General features: G+C 39.2%; 1 protein-coding gene across 3 annotated transcripts in view; it reads right to left on the reverse strand.

Moving 5' to 3' along the window:
- Window positions 1-413: 413 nt before the first annotated feature.
- The window catches only part of TMX3 (thioredoxin related transmembrane protein 3), a 36540-nt gene continuing 24851 nt past the window's right edge, over window positions 414-12102 (reverse strand). For 2 of the 3 annotated variants that reach the window (XM_020895436.2, XM_070452932.1), the window contains 4 exons: window positions 11140-11196; window positions 6572-6701; window positions 5327-5395; window positions 414-3843 (listed from right to left, as the gene is read on the reverse strand). In XM_020895436.2, coding sequence (XP_020751095.1) covers window positions 3583-3843; window positions 5327-5395; window positions 6572-6701; window positions 11140-11196 — 517 coding nt within the window. In that variant the 3' untranslated portion in view covers window positions 414-3582. Of the gene's footprint in view, window positions 3844-5326; window positions 5396-6571; window positions 6702-8524; window positions 8577-11139; window positions 11197-12102 lie in introns of those variants that run through there. The other variant, XM_070452933.1, reaches the window with a different exon arrangement.

The following is a 12102-nucleotide window of genomic DNA, read 5'->3' on the forward strand; positions in this document are numbered from 1 at the left end:
TTGATGCTACTTTAGAGAAGAAACCTTGAGGCTCTAGATTTCCACTTTATTGATAGTGAGAGTGAGCTGCTGGGTCTAAAACTACAATTTAGCAGTTGGATCAAGGACTCAAATCCAATTATTCTAGCTTTAAACTCTGCAATTAATATGATCAGGTTTTACAAATACAAAATATATCAAACTCATGGATCTCAGGTTTTTCATCTTCTATACAAAATAATTAATTACAACCTGATCTCTATCAAATTTGTTTAAATTTTTAAAAACTATGTTTCTATAATTACAAATAACTTACAATTAACAAGAGGGAAAAAATTACTTTGTGGAAGATGAGTCTTGACTGCCCTTTTTGCTTGCACAGAGAAAAACTTACATCCCAGACAACCAAAAAATAAACAGTAAAAATAAGATGGTTAAATGTTTTCAATTAATTTATTTAGAAAAACAAAGGTTTACAATTGGTGCCTTAAGGCAGGAGACCATGAGTTCAACAAGTTAGTATTAATAATACAGACTTTCAAAAACCTTTATAGATTAGTCCAAAGTAGAAAATTATTTTCTGCCCACTCTTGGACTCAGACACATTCAGAAAAAATATATATTTATAAAAATAAAACGTCAAACCTAATCCCACCGATAAACTGATAGTCTTAATATCAGTTTGTCTGAACAACCTCTGTGTAATAAGAATAGCTGAGTGATTTTTCCCTGCCCTACCTCCATATCATATGAAGTGATGATGAAAATATTTTTGCAAAATCAAAAACATCCCTGAAACAAAACACAAGAAACAGTAAGAACAAATATCCACTAAATAAAAACAGTATAACTAATTGGTTTACTATTCATACAGACCAGTCCTTCAGCCTCTAGACATCTAGCTCTTCATGTTATTTCTACTTCAGACACCAGGGAGCACACGTGTAAAGAAGATGGAAATCCCCGGTCTAATCCACCTCGATTTCAGATGGCAGTTTCAGAAATACTAATACAATGCATACAATGAAACAAAAAGGACTGCCAGCTATAATGAAATGCGCTGCTGATAAAAACACTCTCTCGCTGAAACATCTTTAAAAACTGTGAGCACCAGATTAAGCAATGGCAAGCATCTAGGATCCTGGACTTAAGAAGTTAGAAAGAGAACTTTATTGCAACTGAAAGACAAGGCAGAAGTCCAACTTAACTAAAGGATATTCTCCCTACTGACATGTGATAACAGTAAGTTTCACCACTGAATTAGGATGTTCAGTGTATCTATGTTCTACAAGATTCATTAAGAAACCTACCTTTATTTTGAAGTAATTTTTCCTAAAATGAAAACAGCATTCCTAATAAACCCTGCTATCACACTGAAGGGAAAACCATACTAGTGAGCAAAAATTTTCAATTTGTTTTATGAAGATACTGTGACAGTATCTTAGAGACAACTAAAAAGCAAACTTAAAAAAATCACTTACAAACCATCTATACTTTTTGTTTCCCCAACATCACATTGTGAAAACACAAACAGAATATGAGGCAACAGTAGAGAGTTGTGAAAAGGTAACAAAGAACTAAGGCTTTAATAGATGAGAAAAATCTCAGAATACAAAGATCACTGAACCATGTTGATACATACTAAGCTTTGCTTTTGCTTTTTCCTGTTTTGCTGTTTAATTTACTGGTGTGCTTGACAAAAGACAAAACCACACAGATGACAGACCTGATAGTGATAAACATGAAGAAAAAAGCCATAACATTCTCACAACCTCCTCTTGTCACTGGTAGTGACCAAGCTGCAATGTCCCTGCCAGGCTGAGCCCGAGGATCTGTGCTTAGCTAAGCCTTTCACACCCACAAAACAAAACAAGCCTGACCACTGCCAACATTAATACCTATTTTCCAAAAGACTCACTTGTTAACTCGTTAGAGAGAAATTTCCTTATTAAATTAACAGTATTTATATTCCATTTCCATTTAAGAATACCATTTCATTCTAGTGTTCCCTGCAATTTCCTGTGACTGCCTATGTGCTTCCTTTATAAAAATGATAATGATGAAGTACCAAATTTAAGAATAAATAATTATTGTATACTAAAAGGTACAAGAAAGTAATTACTAGTGACTCCTTAGGACTTAAGACACAAGAGCTTCAGGTTAGTAGTGATCAGCATGGCATCAGAAATAACCCCAGGCTGCCCTGGGGACTGTAGCCCTGAACAGCTTCAGTATCGGACTATAAATTATGGACTTTTAAAGTGATGAAACATTTTAAAATGTTTAATAATTCAATGTATAACCACTCAAATAATAGTCACTTAATAAAAATCCTAAACTTAGCTCAAAAATAAAAGTCTCAAAAATAAGCTAATCTATGATAAACATACCATACTATTATTTTTTAAAAATACCAATTTTGCACATTGCTTAGGATAGAATTCCTATGTTGTTCCATTGTGGAGAGATGAGGGGGCACTGGCTGAAGTGGGTAACACCTGGGAGGATGCAGAAAGCAACTGGAAGATCTCTTTAATTGCCGGACGTGAATTTTCTTCATAGGCTGATTATGTCACTCATTAGGAACAGGCACGCCCATAGCATTATATAACAGATGTCAATAAATTCTATATGTGTGTATGTATGTGTATATATATACACACACACCCATGAACACACATATTAGATCATAAGTTCCCATAAAGTTACTATGCCATAAACATAAAAATGTGATATATATTACTTTTTAAAAAGCAGCAGGAGCTTTTTATAAGAGAAAAATTTTAGATGAAATCCCAATATATAAAAGAGAAACGAGAGTAGGCTGTTGTGGCTAAAGTGGGGGAGGCAGGAGACACAGAGAGCCCCGCCCCTCCCGCAGTGTTGGCTGAGACACCAATTCTGTCATCTGAAATCACTGATCCAAGCAAATTCTGTTTACGCGGCAAAGATTAAACATAAGACAATACAGGCCCACAATATAGGCCCCATGAAAGTTTTATAATGCAACTGAGTATAAAGGTAAAAAGTAACAGTTCCTCTCCTTTAAAAATAATAACAAAATAAAATCACTATGCTGTATAAAACCAAATTGTTTTATCTCATAATCTTAATTTGATCCTTGGAAAAAGTTACTAGTTCTCTTTAAAGTGCCTAAATTTCAAAGATTCAATTTTGTCCATATAAATCTTATCCAAAACAAGAGGAGAACGCATGGCGCAAGGTGGAGGTGTTATTTTTCTCTATGACACATGTATCTTCTACCTGACTGGCCGATTTAAATATTCTGCCCAAGAATCTTAATTCTGTCACAGAATATTCAGATAGAGAAACATGCAAATAGAACTGGTCTGGTAGAACAACATCTACAAGGTAAACTCTGATGGAGTGTTTTGACTGATTGTTTTAGACAAACTTTCCATCTCTTTGCTCCAAACATCTCCCTGTTTGTGGAAGGTCTATTTTATAACCCATGCAATTGATGTTAGCAAAATACAAATACCAGGTTCTCTCCTGGAAAGGTCATGATTAAATGTCTAAATTCAATAAATAGACTCTTTTAATAATGTGAAATCCTATCACACAGTCTAACCGAGTCGAGCCTCAATCTTTCTTCTTTTCTAGCACGTCTTTGGGCTCCTGCGGGGCAGGCAGCAGAGACGCCCCAGCCCCGGGCTCCGGGGGCTCCTGGCTCTCTCCTGCCGGCTCTGGGCCATCAGGCTCGCTCTTGGACACTTCGTACCGCTCCTCGATGTAGCCTCCGTCCGCGTCGGCCGTGTAGATGCCGTAGCACATGATGCTGATGACGCCCAGGGGCAGGCCGAAGAGGAAGCAGCCCATCAGTGGGGAGCTCCTGAATATGGACTGTGGAGAAACAAGGAGGCCCCTGAAACGCCGCCTGATACAGAAACCCTCAAGGAACTGGAAAGCAGCTAGAGTTCCTCCTCCTGCGGCCAGCCAACCTGCTTTCGGTCCCAATGAATCAATGTCAGTTTTTCTGCAGTAACTACCCTGTGAAAGACACTTTAGACATTTTATATCCGTGTATGTGAGTATGTGGAGCCAAGCTATTAGCAGCAAAAAAGGGCACCAAATCCTCCATTATCTTTTTGTTTTTAATTAAAACTTTTTATTTTGTTTTGGAGGATAGCCGATTAACAATGCTGCTGGCAGTCTCAGATGGACACCAATCCATTCCCTTTTCAAAAGACACTTGTTTTCCTCACATTAATCACAAAGCTCTTTGAGGTGGTTGTTATGTGCCAACAGCTTTACAGCTGTATCCTGGCTTGAGAAGGCTGCTTATTTACCGTAAGGAAGGTAATACTCTCTTCATGTAACATTTTTTACTTGACTGGTTAGAATTTACTAAGTTAATTAGTAATTTTACTAAAATTAACTTAGTAATTTCCCTCAGATCCCAGAGAAGTAAAAGCAACGTGACTGAGTTTTCCAACTATACTGTAGTCTATGGATTGTGACTGTAGCAGAGCAGGGTCACTTGTGACTGAGGTAATGGAAAGCGGCATCAGAGTCAAGGCGCCGTGAGGCAGAAGTCTCAGTGTGAGTAAGGACAAGGCAGGCCGGGGTCCAGGGGGGCCCAGACTGAGGAGAAAATGTGAGACGGACGGAGAATGGTGACAGGAGTCACTGGAAAAGGGGAGGAGAGTGACCAGACCGATTACTGCAGTAACAGTGATTACGCAGAGGTGCAGAGAGGACCGGAGACGGGGCAGGGAAGGGAGCAGCAGGCCACGCGGAGGCCAGTCACACGTGTGAGCAGGGCCCAGCCCATGAGAGGGCGCGGCCAACGGAAGGCGCAGGGGCAGGTCAAGGATCAGTAGCGGCTACTTCTCACCAGTGGAAGGTCAGTTCTGTTTTAGTTGCTTTAGGCCACAATGAATGAAAACACCCATGGAGTAGCTCAAGATAGACAGAGAGAACTACGTTTAAGGTTCCAACAAATTTAGGGCTACTCTGCAGCCGAGCTGACAGCTGAAGCTGGGACAGTAAGAGAGCTTTCCGAGACCTCTCAGCAAGAGCGTCTCAGATCCAAGGACTTAGAAGGGCAGGAGGAGGAAAGAAACTCTGAAAAACACCAAGTTACGCTATTGAGTTAAGTGATCCTGAATTCCAGTTGCCTCACCAATCATACAGAAATAAAAAACTGGAGAAACTTAATTTCCATCTGATCTCTTAAGATAAATATGTACTACATCTCATCTTGTAAGATGTATTTTTATCAAATCCTTTGACACTCCAAATTTTATTAATATCTTAGTTAGACAAAACCTATATCCCTATGTTGTCAATCATCCATGACACCAAACACGCTGTCACGACTTACCACAACAGTAGATTTGGCATCAAATACTATTCGTTTCAATCTCTGCAAAATGCTATCACCTCCTTGGGCCTTAAAGTTAACAGGAAAAAACAAATTGTTATTTCAGTACTATCATTTATCTGTTAGGTAATCATTCTTACGATGGTAGGTAAAGAGTTGACTACAAAAGATTACACAGAACACCTGAGGAGTCGTGGAGTAATCTTCCCGGTTCCTCCGTCCCGCCTTGCCTCTGTCCTCCTGTATGAACACAGTCTGATTCTCCTATGAGGCCGCGTGCTCCCTAGCGCTCTGGCTGAGGCTGACCCGCCCCGGTCAGGCCTGCCCCGTTCCCGAGTTTAGCTGAGCGTGGTAGGAGCTGCTACCGAGCAGGGCATCGTTCCCGTCCTACAGGGAGAGCCCCCTGGTGATGAAACCCAAAGGGAGACGGCGGGAAGGCAGAGGGGCGAAATTCCTGACGAAAACCCATCCAGTTCCTGTATTCCGCACCTCCTAAAGTCTGTCCCCCCGAATCTCACTAACTGATACCGATGGGCTCACACTCACACAGGTGAGCCTCACTTGAACAACTGTTAGCTTTACAAACAAAACTCCTACTATGTGGTTAAGAGCGTTCCCAAAGAACTACTTGTTACCCTGTGAGCCAACTTTCAAATACAGTTTGTGTAAAGCTGAAGCCAGTCTCACAAAATATTTAAGCTTCACTAAAGCACAGAAATCTCATATTTTTTCTTAAAAAACAGTTCGGATTATCCATTCATCATTCTTAGAAACGTTTTATAGGATTATATTTGGAATAGTACACTCAGGCTGGTTCTAAATACATTTCCTGATCTTTTAAGAAACTGGTGTTATTCACAGGGTTTTTTAAGAAAACTAATCCAAGTGATGTTATTCAATTGTATTTGTGAATCCAGAGAGATACTAAGAATCGAGAAGTTCACCGTCGGATGGCTCTGGACCCCGCACACCTCTCAGCCTCCGCAGCCCTGGCTCTGACCCTACACGTCAAGCACCTCCCCTGACAACCTGACGCGCCTGCCGAACAGCGTTCCGCCCATCAGTGCCCCCTGCCACCGACAGCCTGCGGAACCAATTCCACCTACAGTGTGAGAGAACTGGCGAGGACAGGGGTCTGCCCCACCTTAGGGGTGGCCGAATCTTCCTCTCAGAATCAGAGGAGAAGAACTCATTTCATCTCTATGTCCTCCCATCACCCCTTTGAAATTACAGTGAACAACTCACATCTACTGTGCCATCCAAGATGTTATTAATGAACTGGACCATGTCTTCTGCATTCTTAATCTGTCTATCTAGTAAAAAGTACTGTTGGTTTGAAGTATTCAGTACAACCACAGTTGGGACTTTCAATTCACTGAAAACAGAAAAACAGAGAAGTCAAAATACATGTTAAACACAGAGACAACAAGTATTCTGATGTTTGAATTAAATCCAAATAACTAAAAGTACAAAAAGGAGATATAATAGTTTTGCCTTCCTCTGCTTATATAATTTCAAATTATGCATCAATTTTAAAAAATAGCTAAATTAACATTTATGAGAACTGCTAGCATACAATATCAGACAGCTAAATATTCACAATTAAACCTAAAGATAAAAGTTAATATGTATGAAGCACCCGTTTCTGGGCAGTATAATTTCTTGCACAAGTCTATGTTAAATACCATCACTATTAATCACACACAGCCTACTTCAGTTAAAGTGTCATCTCCAGAGTCACTGCCTGTGGTCCACTCTGATGCTTTCCCACAATGCAGCTTCAATCTAATATTTTTCATTTAAAAGTGAATAAAGGTGGGGGAGTTTGAGTAAACTCCGGGAGTTGTTGATGGACAGGGAGGCCTGGCGTGCTGCAGTCCATGGGGTCGTAAAGAGTCAGACACGACTGAGCGACTGAACTGAGCTGAAAGGTGGGGGTGTGGGGACTTATCTTGTAGAAGAAGTCAAATGAGAAAATTCAAGTTAAATATGTAGCACATCCCCTGTACATAACAGTGGTTCAATAAACACAATTCCAAAGCCTCTCAACTTGCCACCACCCCACAGTATAATCACCCCATCCTCTTGGGTGCTCCAGGGACATTCTAGATGTCAATTCAGTTTGCAGACAAAAACCGTAATGTAGTATTACTAATGTGTCATTTACTTCAAATAACTTATTTTTTTCCCTCCAAGGATAGGATTTTGCATAATTATAGAAAGGGGCTTCATTCTGTACGTCACCTAGTATCAGGTTACGGTTATTCATATGTCTATCTGTATCAGTTTATGGGTATGCGTGTGTCTCATATTATGCAAAAGCATAGAACTCTAGAGTGGAACAATTCACAGCCCTGTATGATCACCACATGAGTAACCGACCCCTCCCTGCACCACACGCTTCTGCCAGGGAGACCACGTGCGCATCTTCACGTGTTTCCGGGATTGCCAGGAGCAGAGGATCCCCAGGAAAATACCGCCTGGGATGGGGTGAGAGGTAGGGGAGGCCTGGACCTAACTGGCAGCCTGGAGCCACGTGGGGCTGTGCCCAGACAGGGTCAGCCAAGCCCAGACAAGTGGGAGAATACATGATTACTGTTTTACGCCACTGGGTACTGGGGTACTTTATTATCCTGTATTATTAGGCAATAATTAACTATGTAATTAAAAAATAATCTTAGCTTCATTCTTGTTCACAAAAACAGGAAACGACTTTTTGACTTATAGCAATTATCATTATACTGGCTCAGTAGCAAAATTCTATTTTTATGGAATGAATTAAGAACCTGGTCTTCCTACAAAAATATATTTTATGAAGAAGTTAAAGTACACAGCTGAACTAGAAACAATATTTTCTGAGATAATTCAATTTGAATAATGATGAAAAATAACACCTCACACTATCCCCTCTTAACAATGCTCACAGAAACCTAATAAAAAATAATTTAACAGACCAAAGGTCTGAGCAGACCCTATTTCCTTGGAGAAAAAGTAAAAAACACAGTCAAAGCTACAGTGTTAAACTATCATATAATATCATGCATTTTGCCCTAAGTTAAAAACTTGTAGGCATAAATACTGATTAAATTTCACTAATTTATGTGTCAGTACTGATGGTACAGTGGGGAGGAGCTTTTGGAGTCAGAGATCTGGATTCGGGGCCTGGGTCTCTTTGACTTACTTGCTGGGCATCATTTGGCTTATTAGTTAACTTCCTTGAGTTTCTTCTAAGAAATTTCAATTTCCTCATCTATATAAAATGGAAAGAATAATAGTTCTTACACCTTACTGAGTTAGCATAAAAGTCAGAAAATGCACGCTGACCACCCAGTCCAGTGTTGGTCACAGGGGAAGTGTTCATTGAGGACTTTCAATTACTATATAACCATCATTATATGCTTTCTCTCTTCTCCAAAAAAAAAAAAGGACAAACTTCTGACCATAGCAGTAGCAAAACTTCTACTATCACATAACTCACATTGGAAATAATACTCATGACGGAATGTCCATCCTTCTCTAGAAATTCTGAGTATTACCCAGAATCAAGGAGGTGTTTATCAGGTGCAAACGGCTTTGGCCTCTTGCTCACAATGTTTTACCACATCACTTTATTGGCTTGCCTCCAAGAACACTATAAAAAGTGGTTGTATTGAAATCCTTACTATACACAGTATTACAAAATCCTATTAAAACATATTTCTATTGTAACATGAGGTTTCCCAAGTGGTGCATGGTAAAGAATCTGCTTGCCAGTGCAGGAGACGCAGGTTTGATCTCTGGGTTGGGAAGATCCCCTGGAAGAGGAAATGGCAACCCACTCCAGTGTTCTTGTCTGGAGAATCCCATGGACAGAGGAGCCTGGTGAGCGACCATCCATGAGATCTCAAAGAGCTGGACATGACTGAGCACACTGTATTGTGCCCCGTTTATAAGATTACACAGCATAGCAATTCCTCTAAGGTCTCTACAAGGTCAACCAAACTCCTATAAGCAACAGTCATTTTATAGGTGATGGGAAATGTGTAAACCATGTTTTTATACTTTGTATTGAATATTAAAAATTCAAATAAGTACCTTTAATAATTGTATAGATACTTTATTTTATTTTCTCTTGATTTCTTCATTATGTATTAAATCTGGTACTTTATATCTTTGGTAAACCCTCTCAAATTCTTACTGTAATAAGGATAATGAATTGATTATAAATGAATAAAGCTACTTTACTTTGTAATTTTGAGATTATTAAGATGCTTGTTCCCTGGAAGAAAAGCTGTGACAAACCTAGACAGCCAAGAAAAAGTAGAGACATCACTTTACCGACAAAGGTCCATATAGTCAAAGCTATGGTTTTTCCAGTAGTCATGTATGGATGTGAGAGTTGGACCATAAGGAAAGCTCAGCACCAAAGAATTGATGCTTTTGAACTGTGGTGTTGGAGAAGACTCTTGAGAGTCCCTTGGACTGCAAAGAGATCCACCAGTCCATCCTAAAGGAAATCAATCCTGAATACCCCTTGGAAGGACTGATGCTGAAGCTCCAATACTTTGGCCACCTGATGCAAAGAACTGACTCATGTGAAGAGACCGTGATGCTGGGAAAGATTGAAGGCGGGAGAAGGGGACGACAGAGGATGAGATGGTTGGATGGCATCACTGACTCAATGGGCATGAGTTTGAGCAAGCTCTGGGAGTTGGTGATGGACAGGGAGGCCTGGTGTGCTACAGTTCACGGAGGCCAAAGAGTCAAGCAACTGCAGTGAACTTCGTAATTTTAGGCTCTTGAGGGATTTCCCCATCTTCATGCCCGCGCTCTTTCTAAGACCCGTTTTCCAAACACTCGTGTGTCTGCTATTACTACCTGCCTGAAATGACCTCTCTGCATTCTTCATTCAGCTACCTTCTCATTCTTTAGAATTTCTCTTAATTACTGCCTCCTCTGACAAGCATTTTCTGAGCCCCTGCACCTTCTGTCATTGGGGTGAGGGCGGCAGTGGGGGTCTCTCATGTTCTCAGACAGTCTGCAACCTCATCCTGTCTAACCCAGCGAACTGGAAACATCTGAAGACGGGGACTCCACAATCTACTCACTTTTTTGCACCAACAGTGCAGTGCCAAACACAGCGTGTGACATACAGCAAATACTCACTAGATGCCCACTGAATAGAACAGGCTTTCCTTTGAAATTTATTAATTTGGTATAGGTTTGGTAGATGTTTTCTAATATCAACTTTCTGAGGTGCCAAATCATATCTTAATACCATAAGCATAATCAGTATTATTTTAAAACTGCATAGTTTTCCTATATAGTCTGTTAAAACAAATTCTTTTAGAATTCTAATTAATCCCTGAATGATAAAAATTTTCTAATTAAGTTTTATTCATTAAAACTGAACTAAGGTGCATATTAGACAGAAACTACAAAGTTTACAAATTTCTGAATGATATTCTTTCCAAAATACTATGTTATCAACATTAAAATGGGAATATATTTTTTAGAATAGAGAATTTTAAAGTTTAGTTTCAAATACAGATTTTAAAAACTAAAGTAAAATATTTAATGGGAATGTATCTTTATTAACATATACAAAGGTTTGCTTTCTTTCAGTTTTTAGTCCTTCTGCCTATCTTTGAAAAAGAGAAATTTAAAAACTGATAGTCAGGACTGCCCTGGCGATCTGATGGTTAGGACCCCACACTCCTACTGCAGGGGGCACAAGTTCAAACACTGATCGAAGAATTAAAATCCTGTAAGCCACACAGTGTGACCAAAAAAACAAAGAAGAGTTGGTAGCAAAAATTTAGCATTTTACTTACTCCATCAGCAAGGTATTTATATAGTCATTTCCATCCATGTGGCCAAACTGAAAATCCCTAATCAACAACCAAAAAGAAGAGAGAAAAAAGGAGCAATATTAAATACAAAAAAAGAATAAATACAAAGCACTGAATTTATTGCTTGCTAAGCATGTAAATACTGTAAACGTATAACATATAGATTATATACAATAAATATTAAAAAGTATAAATTCTATTGGCTTTGAAGATAGAAACACGATGTAACAAACAAATTTTAAGACATTTCTATTTTGTTTCATACTATGTAATAGGAAAAAAAAAATATATATATATATATAGACACATCATTAAGAGACTCAGCATAAAAAGGGCATAATAAGCAAGTCATGTGACAGATTTACACTAACCGTTATGTGACAGTAACAAACTGACTCAGCACACAGGAAAAATACCACCTATTTTTTACGTTCCATTTTCTTTGAGTTCCTGTTAAAATCATCATCTATCTGCATCTGACTTGTGACTGCTCGCTCACTCAACTGTACCTCAAATGCATGACTAAACAGGCAACCTCATTTTACTGGGCTTTGCTTTACTGTAGTTCCCAGATAGTACTTTTTTTTCTTTTTTTTTCCCTTAACAAATTGAAAGTTTCTGCCAAGTCTGTTGAGTGAGTCTATCGGTGCTATTTTACCTACAATATTTGCTCATTTTGTGTCACTGTGTCATATTTTTGGTAATTCTCACAATATTGCAAACTTTTTCATTATTTTCATATCTTCTCTGATGATCTGTAGGCAGTGATCTATAATGTTACTACTGTGATTTTGGGGTGCCATGAACTGTGCCCATGTAAGACTTCCAATTTAAGTAATAAATGTTGTGCGTGTTCTGACTTCTCCACCAACCAGCCATTCTCCCATCTCTCTCCCTCTCCCCTGGCCTCCCTGTTCCCTGAGACACAATAATGTTGAAATCAGA

This window comes from Odocoileus virginianus, chromosome 22, assembly GCF_023699985.2.
Source record: "Odocoileus virginianus isolate 20LAN1187 ecotype Illinois chromosome 22, Ovbor_1.2, whole genome shotgun sequence".
In the NCBI taxonomy this organism is placed as follows: Eukaryota; Metazoa; Chordata; class Mammalia; order Artiodactyla; family Cervidae; genus Odocoileus; species Odocoileus virginianus.